The 19,538-nt window shown below is 39.6% G+C and overlaps 1 protein-coding gene across 3 annotated transcripts in view; it reads left to right on the forward strand.

The window, feature by feature from the left end:
- The window catches only part of Dsg1 (desmoglein 1), a 34,413-nt gene that overhangs the window by 6,327 nt on the left and 8,548 nt on the right, over nt 1-19,538 (forward strand). Inside the window, exons 2-12 of one of the 3 annotated variants that reach the window (XM_008828838.2) lie at nt 2,685-2,720; nt 3,411-3,542; nt 3,998-4,153; nt 6,477-6,621; nt 8,800-8,966; nt 11,118-11,252; nt 11,533-11,718; nt 13,708-13,967; nt 15,870-16,009; nt 17,698-17,865; nt 17,926-18,036. In XM_008828838.2, the coding sequence (XP_008827060.1) occupies nt 2,685-2,720; nt 3,411-3,542; nt 3,998-4,153; nt 6,477-6,621; nt 8,800-8,966; nt 11,118-11,252; nt 11,533-11,718; nt 13,708-13,967; nt 15,870-16,009; nt 17,698-17,865; nt 17,926-18,036 (1,636 nt within the window). Of the gene's footprint in view, nt 1-2,684; nt 2,721-3,410; nt 3,543-3,997; nt 4,154-6,476; nt 6,622-8,799; nt 8,967-11,117; nt 11,253-11,532; nt 11,719-13,707; nt 13,968-15,869; nt 16,010-17,697; nt 18,037-19,538 lie in introns of all 3 variants that reach the window. The other 2 variants (XM_029561481.1, XM_008828837.2) reach the window with 2 other exon arrangements.

Genomic DNA, 19,538 nt, shown 5'->3' on the forward strand with positions numbered 1-19,538 from the left:
CCCTTTCCACTTGTTTCCATTTATACAAACACAGGAGTTCCCCTGGCCGTCACCCCAGTTACAGGCTGTTTCTTTGTTGTATCCTCCTCTTTGGAAGTTTCAAATTCCCCGGTGATGTCAGCAATCCTCCCTCAGTAGATGTTCCTCAAAACTATGAATCCAGGCTTTCGCTCGGCTTGTTAAGCATCTTCATCAGGCATTTCTCTGGCCTCCCCTACCACATTGTTTCTAGTCTCACTTTTTAGGACTGCTGGCAATTGAGGTCGCTCTGCCCCCACCACTGTCTCTTCTCTAGCCTGTGGATACCATCAGTCCAAGATCTCTCCCTAGATCTCTCCCTGTGCTTCCCACTGTGTCTGCTTCTATCAGCCGCCCCTCACCTCTAGCCTGATTGACACCTAAGAAGGAACAGCCCTCAGCCTGTAATTTCTGCCTCTTCCCATCGCTCCTAACAACTGTTGCCCAAGTAATCTTTCAAACCCATAATTTTAGCACACCTTTCCCATGATCAAAATACTTCAATATTCTCCTATGGCACACAGGAATTTAATATTAGGACCGGAAAGGCATTCTGTGTAAGTCCGTCTACCTACTTACAAATGAGCTAAGACTCAGAGAATTTTTTAAAATATTAGAATGTTTTCTGATTACCCAACAATCTTTTCATATCATTGTTTTGTCTGTAAAAAGTCCCATACTTTGTATCTGAATTTACTCTAGACTCTGATTTAAAAACAAAAATAAGCTCACATCAACCCACCAGATTTTTTTAAAGCGCACTCGGCAGTTTTTTAATTACCCCTCCAGTTGTGAGTCTGACATTATGGCGAAACATACTTGGTCTTCTGCCGAAGTTGCCTCTCATGGGAAAATGAATGACCTAGCTTCATAAAGCTAAACGAGTTCTTAGTCATTTGGCGAGTTACCCAAAATAGCAGGCGCTGGCCCTTCACGGCAGGAAGAGAAACGCAAGAGAGAAGGGATGAACAAACAGGCTCCAGAGCTCTGAAGAAATGATTTCCAGACAGATAAGGCTGCAGCCAGTCCCACCCACAAGCAGGAGAAGGGAAGAGTGCTTAAAATGTCACAGGCAACAGGAAGCCACTGGTGGTGGATCCTCTCAGTTCTGAGGTCAAGATGGGCTTCAGGAGAATGTTTACAGATAATGTTGTTTACACATAAACATTAGTAACCTGGAGAGGGCTCCTCCCAGCAGTGTTTGCTGCTCAGGGGGAAGGCTCTGAGGGATTTACTGCTCAAGCCTGAGGACCTGAGATCAAATCCCCAGCATTCACATAAGAAGCTGGGTATGACCATACATGCAGGTCACCCCAGTGCTTTGAGGGTGAAGACAGGTCTCTGGGGCGTGTGCCGGCCTAGCTCCAAGCTCACTGAGAGACCCTATCTCAATGGAATAAGGTTGGGCGTGTGGAACAGGACACTCAATGTCCTCCTCTGTCCTCTGTCCACAAGCACAGGCACATACTCTCACAAACGTGCTCATGCACCAAATATATGCACATACATATACCATAGACACACACAAAACAAATTATTTAATAATAAGGATAATGTGAGATTAGATTAAAATCATAATTTTTAGTTCCCAAAAATGTAATGTCAATTCCTTGTAATATGCTTTATTTAGTAACTTATTTGAGACAATAGGCTATTTTATATTTTCTTGTAAAACAAGCACAAATTGGGACTGGAGTTGGCTCAGTGATTAAAAGCACTGGCTGCTCTTGCAAAAGACCCAGGTTCAATTCCCAGCACCCACATGGTGGCTAACAGCAGTTGGTAACTCCATTCCAGGGGAATCCAACGCCCTCTTCTGACCTCTACAGGCACACATACACACATGCAGTCAATACATTCATGCACATAAAATAAAAATAATAAATAAAATTTTTTTAAAAGCATATGTTTATGCTGAAATGTATTGGGTCGTATTTTGCACAAGTTAATATTCAGGCTTCAGTTTCTCAGTCAAGCATTTTGTACATAAGAACTGTATTTACATCATATCTGCCTCTCCCTCTCCCCTCTACGCCTCCTCCCATGCGCCCTTCCCATCCCTCTCAGTTTCATGACATCTTCTTTGATTGTCATTGTTACATATCCGTTCTTTGCTATGAGCATTCTTTTCCATTTCCACATTCTTCAGTCACATTTGCTAAGAAAGCCTGAGTTTCTAGCCCTCACTCCCCCAAGTTCTACCCACCCTCAGCTAGCCTACCTCTATGACTGTGAGCACCTGCAAAGGCTAAGAATGAAACTATAGTTAAAAAACAAAAGTAGCCACTGGGAGGAGTGGCAAAGCCCTTTAATCCCAGTAGAGGCAAGCAGATCTCTGTGAGATCAAGGTCACCCTGGTCTACATAGTGAGTTCCAGGCCAGTAGGCACTAAAGGGTGACCCTGTCTCAAAATATATATATATATTAAAATTAAATTTAAAGGTAAAGAAGAGGAGATCAATCAAAACTGAAAGGTAAAAATAAACAGAACCTAGAGCCTAGACATAGACCAAATCTACTCACTATGCAGATTATTAATAAGTTCAATGACTCACAAGACTCTACCTGATTTTTTTATGATGAGATAATATAGAAATCAAAGCATTCAGTTAAAAATTAACCATTGTGATCACCTGGGGTTTCTGTTTTGTTTTGTTTTGCTATAGGTGGTACTGGAAGTTAACAGTGAATTTCGAATCCAGGTAAGACACAGAAAATCTTCTTTTTTCCAAATTAAAAAATAAAAGAGCCAGGCATAGAAGTAATCCCAGCACTTCTAAGGCTGAGGCAGGAAGTTTGTCAGTTAGAAGCCAGCCTGAACTACATAAAAACATCCAATCTTAAAAAAACAACCGTAATAGGGCCTGGAGAGAGGGCTCAGCCTTTAAGAGCACTGATTGCTCTTGCAGAGGACCTGGGTTCAATTCCCATCACACATGGTGGTTAACAACTGTCTATAACTCCAGTGCCAGTGCATCCAATGCCCTCTTTTGACCTCCAAGGGCATTCTACCACATGGGTACACTTACATACATGCAGGCAATACACCCATACTCATAAAATAAAAATAGTAAATAAAATATTAAAAACCATAATAAGCAAAACAAAAACAAGAATATGTGTATGTGTTTGTGTGTGTGTGTGTGTGTGTGTGTGAAATAGAGAGAGAGAGAAAGAGCCAGATTAGGAATGACAACAAAAATTCCAAAGAAAACTCATTCTTCTAAATATAATTAGTGCAATGTTTAAATTAAGATTATCAAAATTACTAACTTTCCACTAACCATCTTCTCTTTCTGACATTCTAATTACATCTCCTCCAAAATCTCCAGTGGAGTATGAATTATAAATAATAGTTAATCAACACTATTATTTCATCCTACTCATTCAAGGTAAGAGATTATAACACCAAAAATGGTACCATCAAGTGGCACTCCATCCGAAGGCAGAAACGTGAATGGATCAAGTTTGCCGCAGCCTGTCGGGAAGGTGAAGACAACTCAAAGAGAAACCCAATTGCCAAAGTAAGTGTGGACCCAGAGCATAACGAACATCACGATGGACGGATTGCAATCTGGGGAAAGCTCATCTTTTATAACCTGGGTAAACATGAATCACTGAGAAATTATGATCTACAACCGTGCTATCAACATTCACGTTATGAAAACTATTGTTCCTAAAGGAATAAACTTAATTTAGGTGCTTGGATAAACAGACATTGTCTTATCTCATTGGAAAGATTAATGCATACAAGCAGAAACACAAATGGAATTTATTTTATTGCATTGCCACTTAACATTAAAAATATGCACTTATCGAGTAACAACTACTGAAAGCACAATTCGCTGTTTTCAACGTTTCCCAAATGACACCAGGGACACCACAGTCAGTGGTTCTCAGGGAAGATGGCTGTCAGATAGCACATGTGGAAGGAAGCCTATTTGGACTATATAATATTTTCACCTGTGTCTCTCTGTAGATTCACTCTGATTGTGCCGCAAACCAGCAAGTGACTTACCGTATCTCTGGAGTAGGAATTGACCAGCCACCCTATGGGATCTTCATTATTAATCAAAAAACTGGTGAAATCAATATAACATCCATTGTTGATCGGGAAGTCACACCTTTCTTCATAGTAAGTGGACTTCGTGTTGATATATGTGCTCTGGTGTGACTTATTTTTGAAAAATCTCAGATTGTACTTTATTGTATTTCAAGTCTCAAAATTTGGCATTTTGAGATGGTTCTTAATTCACAAGCATCCCAATAGACGCAGAGGACATTGATAAAGAAATGTTTCATATAAGTGTTATCAAAAATGTCAAAGTGTCAGTTTTAAGTCAGCTCCATGGTAACTTAGAGTCTTTGTCTAGAAGGACAAGACTCCAACCTTTACTCAGTCATTAAAAAATTCAGTTGAGAGATGGCTCCTTTTAATTCCACTGCCAGGCAGTGACTCTGGAACTACTGAACTACTGGAGGGGTTTTGTTGTTGTTGTTTTAATAATTTCATATTGTCACCTGAGCTCCTGAGATATTCACTCCTCCTTCACTGACTTGCCCCCCATATTTGCAGAAATTGTCACACAGCTAAAGCTCTTCAAACACAACTTCATTTCACTCTAGACAGCTCACCTAGGGACCAGCTTCATTAAAGAGGCTGGAGAGACTTATCACAACCCCCAAAACCTTCTCTGTCTCTGTCTCTCTCTGTCTCTCTCTCATCTCTCTCTCTTCTCTCTCTCTCTCTCTCTCTCTCTCTCTCTCTCTCACACACACACACACACACACACACACAGAGTAATGCTCTCTCTTCCAGCTTGGATGTCTTCATCATCAAATCTAAATGTATGGTCAGTTTTCTGCTTTTCCCGGACCCTTTCCTGGACATCACTACCGTCCCAATATTACTTATTTCTCAAGGCTTTAGTCCAACAACCCTTTTCTTCACTTCTCTTCTGCTTGGCCATTGGCCACCTCCATCTGTCATTATGATCAACACTTAATAATGTTTAAAATAAAAATATAGAAATTAAGAATCTTCCTTTGGGGGTTGGAGAGATGGCTCAGCAGTTAAGAACACTGGCTGTTCTTGCAGAAGACCCAAGTTTGAATCCCAGCACCCACATGGCAGCTAACTGTCTGTAACTCCAGTTCCAGGGGATCCAACAGCCTCTTCTGTCCTCTACGGGGATTGCATGACATGGGTGCACTTACCTACATGCAGGCAATACACACATACACATAAAAAATAATAATGAATTAAAAAAAAGAATCTTCCTTTCATCCTGTAGTATCCTCTACTAAATCCCCATCAAAGGACTGATGTTGTAGCTAGGTGATCAAGCATTTTCCTACCTCATGTGGGGCCCTGGGTTCAATCTCAAGCAATGAAAAAAATTATATTTAAAAACCACCTTCAAATACTCTTCTGTACCTGCCTCTTTGATTTACTGTCCTCATCTGTATTTTTGGGATGGCTTTAATTCCTTAGTCTTCAAATCTAAATCTATATTCTTGACTTTTTTCCCTCCACAATATCTCCCTACAAATTCACCAGACTAAACCAGTTGTAGGATACCATTCTGTTGCTGTAATAAAACATTATGACCAAGAGCAACTTATGAAAGAAAGAGTTTATTTTAGCTCAGGATTCCAGAGGGAGAGTCCATAAGGGTGGGGGAGGCATGACAGCAGGCTGCAGAAGCAGAAACCTGCAAGATCACATCTTAAAAGGCAAACAGGAAGTAAAGAGAGTGAACAGGAAGTGGAACAAGGCTATAAACTCTCAAAGCCAATGACATGCTTCCTGTAGCAAGACCGTACCTCCCCAAACAACGCCAACTGGGGACCGAGTGTTCAGATACCTGAGCCTACCCGCAGGAAACCATATCAGGCTATCTTGAGGTGCAGTGCATTGTTGCACAGAGTACACTGTCTATATGAAATAATACACACTATACTTCTCCACAATTAAAGTAGTAATAATAAAATAGCCACATAGTCATTCCCTAGCTTAAAAATGCCACGTTCTTCAAAATGATACCCTGATTCTCCTTGACCACATTCTCCAGCTTCCAGCCCAGCATTCCTTTTCTTAATCTTAAACATGGAATTTGCAACATTTCATTTCTTTCCTTTATATAACTCTTTTCTCATGGAATACCCTGCCAATCTCTGTTGAAATTCTCAAGATCTATCTCAATCAATACATTTGCCTATGAAGTCATACAACTTGTGTTCTTCCTTTAACTTAAAAGGTTTCCTTTCCTTAAGTGGTATTTTATGCTCATCTGTCTTCTTTTACTGAGTATATGTATTGCTTGTGTCCATGTTTAGTGGGAAATAATAATACGTCATTTCCTAATCCCCTACAGTACCTAGCATAATGCCTCCAGAAAGTAATAACATAATGAATATGTGCCTTACCACATAATTCTTCTTATTTTCTGTCCTAGATCTATTGCCGAGCTCTGAATGCACAGGGTCAAGATTTGGAGAGGGCCCTTGAGCTCAGAGTCAGGGTTTTGGATATAAATGACAACCCTCCTGTATTTTCCATGACTACATTTATAGGACAAATAGAAGAAAATTCTAATGCAAGTAAGTCATCCGCATTAGTAGGTAAACAAGAGCACACTGGCTTCTAAGCCGCTGTTAACAGTCCAGCAACTAGGCTCAACTGTGTCAAGGTAAACATGAATGAGAGAGAAGCTGTAGAAAAGCATCCCGAAAAACTCTGGGAGTAGCTCCTCTGTCATCCAAGGAGTGCCTCCAAACCAACCATCAGAATTCGCTCAGGGGCCTCATGCTTCTTGGGGATTCTTATAACAAATCACAACAGAATCTGCACAGTGGTGACAGAGCAGAAGGGAGAGGATTTAACACACAGCCAGAGAGTATGGAAAGGCAATCCCACTCACCTGTGATCGTCACACTCATTATGGGGGTAAATTATTCAATGCAATGCATAATCATCAAATCAAGACATTAAGTATTTAAAAGGCTTTAATCATTAAGCATTTTTGTTGGGAATGTCATATTCATCTTTTCTAGTTATTTTGAAATATGTCATAGATTATTACCCTGCTCTGCTAAAGAAGAACCAGAAATAGCTTGCACATTGTAATTGTTTGAGTAACCCTAAAAGTCATAAAAGTCATCATTTTACATGAAACAAACCAGACACAGAAACACACCATTCACAAGTTCTCAGCATTTGTGGAAACCAAGTCACTCCTGCAGAAGAGGGGAACAGTGGTTAGTAGAATCTGGGAGGAACAGGCAAAGTGGAGACAGAAGGAAGTCCACGGCCAAACATCATCAGAAAACTGTTCCATACCATTGTTCTGAAGATGAGAGTTTTACATGAAAACAAATGCAAAGGAATCACTACCCCCTTTTATTTTTATAACCTGTAATGAATGCAATCAGCCCTCCAGATCTACCGAGTTTAGTTTCAGAAACTCTGCAGACGCAAAGGTTCATGGATGCTCCTATGCTGATATAAATGATCTAACATTTGCATAGATCCTCCTACAGATTTTTAATTATCTCTAGAGGACAATAATACCTAATACAAAGTAAATGTCATATAAACATATGTTATCCTATATTTCTTAGAGATCAATAAATAATGGCATGAAAAATTATATATTCATTACGAATGTAATTTTTTTGAATTTTTCATTTCATTATTATTTGAATTGTAGATGTGGAACCCACATCTTTATTTTTTTTTGACTCAAATCGCCAATTTGAAGTGCACTGAGTAATCCTATGTGGCCCACTGTGAGTGGTTGAAGCATATTATCTCACATGGTGCTAGCTCATGACACCAGAGAACCCTCTCCATTCCCTATTCTGCTGTAGCGTTTCTCTCAAGGGCTTTGATAATCTATCTCCAAGTGCAGTTGCTGCCTGATGGCTTTCTGTACATGGCAACATTTCATTGTTAAACAGTCACCTGAGTGGCGATGTGTGTTAGCTGCTTAGCACACCACTGAAGACTGCTATAAACACATTATTAGAGGGGGACGGGGGAGAGGGGGAAAGGAAGGAATGGATGCCCTGCTGCGCTTGTGGAAAGACTGGTTTGGAAACAGTTTAGAGGGGAGGCAAGAACTTCAGTTTATGAATGGATGCTGTCAGCTTGTCATGTTCTCCAGGGTCTTTCATCAAAACCAAGATTAAGGAAGAAAATACGGGACAGGACAATGCATGTGTTTAAACAAACACTTCCTTCAATGTCCCAGTTTCACAGCACTTACCCAAGAACCATTTCTAAGCTAAACAATAATTCCACTTATAAAACTCCAAGCTAGATAATAGTATTCACTAAAAGTGCATTATTTGGTAGGAGCTTCATCTAATTTTCTCTGGTTCACTGGTTAATTTTTACATGAACTCAGTGAAGATGGTGCTATCATCATCCTCATTCACAGCTGTGGAAAAGTAAGGACAAGACCATCCAGCTAGAAGTCAGGTCATATAGCTAAACTGCGGAAAAGATACCATTTTATTTCACAATAAGGAGAAATTATATTAAAATTTAAAATAGAAAGTTAGAATGACGTGTTTCCTTTCTTTCCTAACAGTCATGTCCAGTCTTCTAGTCAAATGTGGGCTTTTTATCGAGACAAAAGTGAAAGGTGTTAGTGTGTTGGTGTGTTGATGCTGTTTAAGGGAAGAGAGCAAACGCACCGTAGTTGCTGGAAAGGTCACCACTGTGCTGGGATAGTGTTCCTTGTCCATTTCTGACCCACTGCCCTTGATTTCTAGATACACTGGTGATGAGACTCAACGCTACCGATGCAGACGAGCCAAACAACTTGAACTCAAAAATAGCCTTCAAGATCATAAGGCAGGAGCCTTCAGACTCTCCAATGTTCATCATCAACCGATATACTGGAGAAATTAGAACAATGAATAATTTTCTAGACAGAGAGGTAATTCTTTATCTTTAGATTGATTTTTACTCAAAGGAACTGATCCAAAAGGAAGGGTAATTTGAGAGAGGAAAAAAAAAAGAGTATGTTCATATTTTAATTATACAAACATTTCACAAAAATAATTTGAGGAATATCTTTAAAATGAAAAGAAAGATCATTTATTTTTGACAACTTTCATTTAATCATTTGAATAGGATTTGCCTCAATGAAACTATTCTGTGAAAGTAACGTTTAAAAATCACAGAAGATAGGGAGAAAAAGATCCGTTAAAAAAGTGTGTGAGGAAACCCCTTCTTGGTGAGCTCCAATGTGTGAATACTGTAGTGGTTCCAAAAGCATCCATAGACTAAAAAACCTCATCTCTCGTTGGCCTCGCACACCCCAAGTTCCTTTGAGAAGACTTTGCTTTCTATGCAACTCTTTTACAGCCACTTACTCAAATCCTTGAGTCACAGGAACAGAATAACAGGAATTTAATAGCACCCAGGCCAGTCGTTCCATTTACAAATAGAACTTGTGACTCCAAGAACCTGCTTTATATGTTTTCTCTCCTGTCATGCGATCCCACAGTTTAATTTTAAAATACCTTAGGCCTTTTTTAGAAATATTGCCTTTGCATAGAATGTTACATGCCACATACTTTAGGGACATATTAGAGAAATGAGTAAAGCTGTTTTATTTTCTTTATTTACTTGTTTTATTTTGGGGGTGGCAGAGTGTCATGTACTCCAGACTGGCCTTGAACTCACTATGTAGCCAAAGCTGGCCTTGAAATCCTGATCACTCTGCCTCTATCTCTCAAGTGCTGGGATTACAGGCATATGCTTCCATGCCCAGTTAAGGGTGTTTTATTTTCTAATTGATACTCAATTAAGTTTAATTTTACTTATTAACTATTTTTCAATGGAAGTCTCTCTAATGATTAATCCTAAATTTAGGATAAATTATGTGTATTTACTTTGAACCCAGGTCTCATGTAGCCCAGGCTGGCCTCAAACTCCAGGTCATCTTGTTTCCTGTCCCAAGTGCTAGATTATAGGCATGTACCACCATACACAGCTATTTTTATATTTTTTAAAACTTCTTATTACATTTATTTAGTTTTGTACATGTGTGTTTGGGGAGATGGGACACATTCATGTCATGGTGTACCTGCGGTGGTCAAAGGACAACTTGTGAGGGTTGGCTCTCTCATGCCACCATGTGTGTTCTGGGGATCAATCTTCAGTCATCAGGCTTTGTAACAGGCACCTTTACCAACTGAGCTATCTCATGAGCCCTATTTTTATGTTTTCAATGATCTAAATGTAAATCGTTTTTAGGTCATTTCAATCTTTTTGGACTTGTTTGAAGGTTACTTTTAGGAGAAAGTTGTGGTCAGTTAGCATTTTCTATTTTCCTCAAACTTCCTTTCCCAACCCAGCAAGAATCCTTAAATATCAAAATAGCTTTAGTAACAACGATCTCTAAGAAAAGGGAGTAAGAAATAATGGAACTCTACAGTCACTGGAAATTCTGGGACCGTGAAAGACATCCTGGGATCTCCGAGATAGCTTTAATGATAAGTGCCCTGAAGTTACACCTGTAGCTGTGAATGAGTGTGTGCGTACAAACAAGTCTGAGAAAGGTTCCATGGCTTTTACCAGCTTTTAAAAGTGTAGACAACACTGCATAGAATCAAGAATAAATCCTCCATCAGTAGCTCCACTGACACAACTCTCCACCTCCCCAAAACACAAACCACTTGTCACCATTTTGTTTTTCTTGTACATCAGTGGCTGATTGTTTATAGCATATAATTTCCAGGCCATAAATCTTTGATGAACCATATCTTCCTCCTGCTCATTCTGGCCAGTCCCACCCTTTGTTTAGCTCTCCAACCTCTGGACACATCACGGTGATTAAGAAATGAAGTCTTTAACACAAATATTTGCCTTTTTGAAATGATGCTGGGAAAGCATCCTTGGGGTACAAGCCCCAACTTCCATATTGAGTGTGGATCTGAGGATTTTCAGTCTTATTTGTTTGCTATTCCTCTATCATAGATTTATGTAAATGGTGGGCCAGTATTTTAAAAGACTTTTGTGTAACACAAAGACTGTCTGCACCATGTGTGCCATTGTGTATAATGTGTTTGTGTCTTTTTAGCAATATGGCCAGTATTCTCTTGCTGTGAGGGGCTCAGACCGCGATGGTGGGGCAGATGGCATGTCAGCTGAGTGCGAGTGCAACATCAAAATCCTGGACGTCAATGACAACATCCCATATATGGAGAAGTCCTCTGTAAGCCTTTGTTCTCGGGAATTACAGTTAATGGCTTTAAATCCACTATATTTAAATTTTTATAGGTACAATTATGTTTGCAGACATACTTGTGGTGTTTACTGTCCTACAGCCCAACTGTAGACACATACTCTCTTTTGCATTGTTTCTGTGTTAGAAAAAGTGGATTTGAACAATGGAACATGAGATTATAAGCATAATACTTAACTGTTCATTGTCATTGACAGCCTGACAACGTCTTCTCTCCACACTCTGTGACACTGCTTGCCTCTTGTTTCAGTATTTAGTCAGCATTGAAGAAAATGCCCTCCACTCAGAGCTGCTGCAGATCAGAATCATTGACTTGGATGAAGAGTTCTCAGACAACTGGAAGGCAGTCATTTTTTTTATCTCTGGAAATGAGGGAAATTGGTTTGAAATAGAAATGAATGAAAGAACTAACGTAGGAATTCTAAAGGTTGTTAAGGTATGGTATAACTTCCCTAAGGACTTTGTTTTGTTAATTTTTCCTTTTCAAGACATTAAAGTTAAAATGACACTAACATTTTATAAATGAGTCTACAAAATCATTAAAATTACTGTTTTAAAACTAGATATAAGAATTTTCATATGAATGTTTCTACTTGTATCTCTGCAGGAATATAAGCACTCACATTTCTTCACATCAATATAATACTCCCCAAAAGTTCCTATCAGTGGAAAGTATTTTAAAATAAGAATTTTGATTGATTTTTCATACAAAAAAGTATTATTCACCATTAAGGTTAATATTTTAACAATATTTTTAAAGCAGATTTAACACAGGCTTTAAAATATGCCTATGCTATTCTTGTAATTCAATTATTATTAATTAAGAAGAGTCACCACAGAAGCTTCCATTTGTCCAAAATAGTTTCCAGATGTTTCTGGTCAGTAATCCCAGCATCCTGCAAATTAGGCTATACCGAACCCCTATCACATACACAGAAGTGGATGTCAGGCAGAGCAGAAACCCATTCTAGTTCTTATCATTAGTAAAGAGCACAGACATTTAAACCTAGGACCCCTTAGCTATTCAGCTCACATTCTCTGTAGGATACTATCTAGGATTGGTTGCAGGAGAAACTGATTCCTGATCTATTTCATCCCAATTACTATATTACATTGAAATATTATTCCACTTGGGCTGTGTGTGGTGGCACATGCCTTTAATCCCAGCACTCAAAAGGCACAGGCAGGCAGATCTCGGTGAGGTTGAACACAGCTTCATCTACATGGTGAGTTCAGGCGAGCTGGGGCTATAGTGAGACTTTATCTCAAAAATATATCTCTGTGTATGTGTATGTGTGTGTGTGTTACTCCACTTACCTGTTACTAAAAAAAAAAAAATGGGACAGTTACTCTGCCAAACATGATGTTATACATTAAATCCTTCATTATTATTAGAGAAAATGTTTGTGGTTCAAATGTAGATGTGTTGTCATTGCTACTTTTAAGTTGCAAATAAAACTAACTCTAGAATGAAGATTCAAAATTTTAGCTGAATAGGAGAACTCAGTGTGTGGATATTTTTATCTAAAATACTGTTATAGGAACCCAGAAAAATATATTTGATTCATGTGGCACATGGTATACATGTTTTGTAAATTTTGTGAATTGTGGATTTGGACATCAACTTCCATAATGAAAATTACCACTTGATTCTTTATAGTATAAAATTAATTCTTCTTCTAGAATATATTGAAGAAAAGACTTTTATCATATTACACACACACACACACACACACACACACACATATTAGCTGACATTCAAAAAATCACACAGAAGTGAAATTTCTTTTAAATTGTTCAAGGATAAAATTAGGGGGCTGGAGAGATGGCTAGTGGTTAAGAGCACTGACTGCTCTTACAGAGGACCCATTCCCAGAACCCACATGGTGGCTAACAACTGTTGGCAACTCCAGTTCCAGTGGAACTGAAGCCCTCTCCTGACCTCCCTGGGCATTGCACACATGAGTGTACTTACATACATGCAGACAAAGCACTCATACACATAAAATAAAAATAAATAATTTTTTAAATCACCAGATCTCCAATATATTTTTGGCCCATGTTTTGTTAAACAATCACTTTATAAGAAACATGAAATGATGGAAAATAATATAAATTGTCTTTGTACTGAAAATACATGAATTTTGACCATGTGTTGACTTTTGAGCTTTAAATTGCTTTAGTGGACAGTTGAAGTCCATGTCCATTTTCCAACGCTCACAGCAATGAATCCCTGACGAGACCTGCCCTTACTATATTTGCATGTGTCTACTTTAAGCTAAAGATACAGTAAGAATAGTTTGATATCCATATGCATTTATGTTTAGTTATTTAACAAGATCATAAGAAATTACTTTGTTCCCCAAAGGCTTTCTCTGTCTTCTGGAATGTTTTCTTAGAGTAAAACTATTTCCTGTATTTTTAGCCCCTGGATTATGAAGCCATGCAGAATATACAGCTTAGTATCGGTGTTCGAAATAAAGCTGAATTTCATCAGTCAATTGTTTCTCAATATAAACTCACAGCAACTGCGGTCACTGTAAGTGTGACAAATGTCATCGAAGGCTCTGTGTTCCGCCCAGGTTCAAAGACATATGTAGTCAACAGTAACATGGGAGCAAACTACAAAGTGGGAGAGTTTGTGGCTACAGACCTGGACACGGGTCTACAGGCAACAAATGTTAGGTAAGGATGAAAGTTTCCAACTGCATCTCACCACATATTGAACTTAAGTATCTACTATCTTAAAGAATAAGTCTTCAATATCAGAATTAAAATAGCTTTTAATATTTTTGAAGTCATTCAATTTTAAAGGAGCTAAATACCCAATTGTGATTTATTTACTTGAAAAAACATAAAAAGTCAAAAAGTCATGCAAAATGTACAATATAGAACTGTGAAGGTGTAATATGTGAAAATAATGTAAAGTTTTGAGCTTTCTTTTATATATCTTCCTTCTTGATCAATTAGCTGGTGAACATGTGCGGGCGTTTTCCCTAACTCTCACCCCCACCTCCCACCCCCAGATTTTATAGGACTGATTTTCTTATTGCAAAGTTGCACAGCCTGAAATCCACTGGATCCAGTTACCTCATTCTGGTTATTTCCTGGCACTAAATATTGGCCAGTAACTTGGTTATGAAAAACTATTTACATTAAGGAACATGTGTGCTGTGTCACTTTTTAAAAACTCTGTATGTCTAAATCTCCCATATAATTGTGAAAGGTTTCTGTATATACAGCACAGGTATTGGCACACGACCTGATCAGGAGGAGCAGGTGACACAGCAATTTCAAGATCTTTGTGCATGTTCTCCTCGGTGTGGAAGCTTAGGGCCCACTCTAACCACACCGAGCCCTGTGGCTCATCACTTCCTCTGCACCTACAGCGCAGGTTCACTGAGGGCTGCCTCTGCCCTACCTGGACTCCTCTCAACATTCTGTTTCCAAGCTTAGCACAACTCTGAGACAGTTACTAAACCAGTGTGTGAGCCAGGAGCATGCAAATAAGCAGGGAAACACGAACTAGGATAGGGAGAGAGTACAACAACGTGGCAAGCGTTTAAGTCAAAGGGCGTCTTGGAAGGTCACTGTGCATTTGGAGAGGAAGAGGGGAAGCAGGGAGGGAAGGTAGGCATAGTGGATAAAGCAATCACTTGGGAAGGAAGGGTGAAGGAATGGTTTAGAATGAAGGATAGCCCTGGAAATCCCAGGGTCTCGATCTTCCATGATACTTTTGCGGCTACTAACCGGAGGTAGCACTACAAGCAAAGAGCATTGCTGTGCCACCCAAACATAGAAAGATGTCACACTGGAAATGTTTGCTCACTGTAATCCCAGCACGTAGGAGGCTGAAGCAGGAGGGTTGGATTTGAGGCCAACCTAGGCTACATAGTAAGATTCCATCTAAAACAACAACAACAACAATAATAATAATAATTCCTTTTTTTCTTAAAGCTTTGATCTATCTCTAAATGGCTGGCTATAGCTGGTACTGTACTGTAAATAAATTCCCAGCAACTGAAAATGAGAAGCAGGAGTTATAACTACAAGCTAGAGAAATGCATTTGATAATTTAAAAGGTTTTGGGGTTTTTTTTTAGGAGTTCATGAGAAGGAAGGAAGAGATCTGAAGTGTGGTGGAAAGGGTTGTGATTCCTTTTTCTTAAAGCTTTGATCTATCTCTAAATGGCTGGCTATAGCTGGTACTGTACTGTAAATAAATTCCCAGCAACTGAAAATGAGAAGCAGGAGTTATAACTACAAGCTAGAGAAATGCATTTGATAATTTAAAAGGTTTTGGGGTTTTTTTTTAGGAGTTCATGAGAAGGAAGGAAGAGATCTGAAGTGTGGTGGAAAGGGTTGTGCATACATATGACATGAAAGCTGGGGACAAGAAGTATCTGAGGGCAGGAAGGGGTCCAGCCAGCAGGAGGCTGAAAGTATAGGGAAGGGCAAGGGCCAGGGCAGTGAGAGAAAACTGTGACACACGTGTGAAGCACTACAGTGAAAGCATTACTTACTAACCTTTAAAAGTCTGCTTTAAAGATAGCTGGCATGAATTTCTACATTATTCTTCTAAATCCAGATATGTAATGGGGAATAATCCAGGAGACCTGCTAGCTATTGACTCCAGATCAGGAATAATCACTTTAAGAAACAGAGTCACTATGGACCAATACAGGCTGATTGGGAGAAGGTACGAAGGAACCATCCTATCTATAGACGGTAAGACATCAACTTCTCCTTCCGGGGGAAGCCACACATAGATATTCTCAGCTATTTTAAAATGTATTGTTCTATTGTAAAGAAATCCCTTTCCCAATAAAGGTTGTTGAGCTTTACAGACTCAACCACCAAGGCTATGGAACTAAGAGCACTTTGAGCTCTGAAGTGAGACTAGGTGGCTGGCCTGTGCCGTCACTTACTAGCTACGGGGGCTTAGAGAAGCCGCCTCATGTGGCTATACCTCAGTCTTCTGCAAAATAGAGCAGCAGCAGCATGCACTGCTGATGATAAAAATAACAAAACGCCTAACAGCAGCATGAACATCGCGAGTGAAAGGGGAGGGGCTTTGCTGTCAAATAACTGGCCTTAAACCTATCTGGGGAGGGGCTTTGCTGTCAAATAACTGGCCTTAAACCTATCTGGGGAGGGGCTTTGCTGTCAAATAACTGGCCTTAAACCTATCTGGGGAGGGGCTTTGCTGTCAAATAACTGGCCTTAAACCTATCTGGGGAGGGGCTTTGCTGTCAAATAACTGGCCTTAAACCTATCTGTTGCACACCTCCAGAGAGTTTCTTTCATTGTGAAAGTACATATTGAATCTTAGGTAAATGCGTGGCTTTGTGAAGGCTTCCAGGGCTCTGTCATTGAGAGAAAGGCTCATCTATATGAAATAGCACAAACCAAAATAGACTCCAGGGACGTGTTCCTGTATTTCTATCTAATAATTCTACTTACAGTAATCTTCAGAAAAGTAAAGTGCTAAATCTAGAAGGCTGGATTACACAGAGAGGCTAACACAGCAAGACCTTTACTAATAAATATTGAAAGCAGTGTCAACAGGTAACTGAGTAGGAAAACCATGGTCCATTGAATAAGAGTATGAAGCCATTAGAAACTATGTTAATGACATGTGTGTTGAAGCATGGAGCAGTGCTTACAGTTTACAATAAAACACTCAAAGTTGTATGAGCCATGTGATCCTGTCAATGTAAGATTACAACAACTTAGGCATTATCACTCAGGACAAGTGATCATAAAAGTATCAATGAGGCGGCCTTCCATACTGTTGCTATGGGTTAGCCTTTGTTTATGTTTTGTGTCTTTCTGTAGGTCTTTATTTTTCAAAGTATACATAATATCTGACTAGTAATGATATAACTTACCAAGTAAACATTTTTCGCTAGTAATAATAATAAGCTTAATTATAATATCAATCATTGATTGACTTAAAAACTGAGTCACAGGGCTAGGGAGATAGCTCGGCTGGTGGTGACTACTTGTCTTGCAAGTGTGAGGAGTTGAATTTGATGTCCAGAATCCAGGTAAAAAGCCAGGCATGGTGGCCGGCACTTGCAGCCTCAGTGGAGGTGGGACCTGGGGCCTGTGTCACTTGCTGGCCAGTCAGCTTAGCCCACTCAGCGAGTCCCAGGCCAGTAAGGGCCCGTTTCTCAAATACAGGAAGCCAGTGTTTGAAGAGCAACGCTGAAGTTGTGTTCTGTGTACACACATGTCTCACACACACACACACACACAGTCACATAAGACAGTAACACAGGAATGCTATAGGAAGTTCCAGAACTGATGGGGGTCGAGGCAGAAACAAGCAGCAAAGGAAAAGAAAACAGCTCTGTATTATCTGGCAATTGTTTTGCTGAAGTATAAGCTGCTATTTCTTTGAACTTTGTTAGATTCCCTTCAGAGAACTTGCACTGGTACAGTTATTGTTGACCTCGATGGCTCTGGCTGGGTGACAGAAACCAATACAGATGGTGGTACCAGTGGTGGTACCAGTGGTGGTACCAGTGGTGGTACAAGTTCTAGTACAGACACCAGCACCAATAGCCAGGACACTGGAGGTGACACTAGTACCAACACAGAAGAAAATACTTCAACCGGGGGAATGGATGTCAACACAGAAGACATGAATAATGAAGACCGACAACCTAATACCTTAACCACGGCAGACAACGTTCACTTTGGGCCTGCTGGCATTGGCCTGCTCATCATGGGCTTCTTAGTCCTAGGATGTAAGTACCTTGACAGTCTGTCTGATGTGCCTCTCAAAATTGATGAGGATAGAAATAAGTTTTCTGATTCTCTGATGAAATATATTTTATAAACTCTTATATTGTAAAATCAAGAAATTTCTGTGCTTAGTACTGAATTTACAATATGAAAAAAAAATCAAACTCTTCGATCCCTGATTCGTACAGTAGAAGGCAAAAGCTTTGTGGTCATTGTCTGTGTCACAGGACAGTGTCACGACAAGCTCATTCAAATTGCTATTTGAGTGAAGCCATCTGATATAATTTATGGAGGAATTCAGAAAAAGGCTGCATAGCAGAAATAAACTCTGAATTGAATTTTGACACACGAATAGGACTTAAGCTGACAGATGAAAGGGAATGCAATACAAGGACAAAAGATTCTACATGTAAAAACTCAAATGCAGGTCTGGAGAGATGGCTCAGTGGTTAAGAGCACTGGCTGCTCTTACAGAGGCCCCAGGTTCGATTCCCAGCACCCACACGGCAGCTCATAACCATCTGTAATGCCAGTTCCAGGGGATCTAATGCCCTGTTCTGACCTCTGTGAACATTGTAGGACATGGCTGTACTTACATGATGCAGGCATAGCACTCATACACATAAAATAAAATCAGTCAATAAAATGTTTTTTAAAAAACTCAAAGCCCTGAGAAGAAAGGTCAGAAATAAAGGCTGTGCCTAATGGTATGGTAAGGGAGAGGCCAGGATGACAGGTAGGAACCCAACCTCGAAGGGATTTAATGCAATGCTAGGCTGCAGTTTAATGAAAAACAGAATCAAACAGTCCTGGGGTTCAACTGAACTGTGTGTCTTTCCAAGCCTGCCTAACCTTTCTGAGCTTTGTTTTTGTCCTTGTGAAATAATCACTGCTGGTTCCCGCACAATGACACTAGATGATGCAAAAGTGCTGCGAGGTCATCGCACATTCTGTGGCCACTGGAGTAACCCCAGTCAAGGACCGATGGAAACAGTCCAGTGGATGTTCCAGACAGTCTGTAATATTGCACAGGTGGTAGAAACTGAGGCAGGAAAGGGCGTTCTGAAGCAAGTAGCTTGAAACCTACACATCATAATTAGGTAGATGCACACACTGGCATTTTCATCTGAGTTGGGGGGGGTTGTACACCTGTGATCCAGGCAGTTGGGAGGTTGAGGTAGGAGGGCTCATGCGTTTGGAGCAAGCCTGGCCTATGTACCAAGATCCGTCTCAAACAAATTAATAAATGAAAACAAAAAAGCAAGCATTACCATTTTCAAATGTAGAATCATAAAAACTTGGTGTCAGAAGATGCCTCACATATTTAATTAAAACATACATGAAATTTGAATTCAGAGAACCTAAAGTATTTTTTCTGCCTTTATTTCTCATAATGCAAGAATGGCTATCCATTTGTTTTTCATGACATTTTCTCTGACTTTAAATAACTTACCTCTTGAACATTTTTTTTTTTGTGGTTTTCTGTTTGTCTTTATGAGACAGG

This window comes from Nannospalax galili, unplaced genomic scaffold (assembly GCF_000622305.1).
Source record: "Nannospalax galili isolate Female #2095 unplaced genomic scaffold, S.galili_v1.0 scaffold252, whole genome shotgun sequence".
Lineage (NCBI taxonomy): Eukaryota > Metazoa > Chordata > Mammalia > Rodentia > Spalacidae > Nannospalax > Nannospalax galili.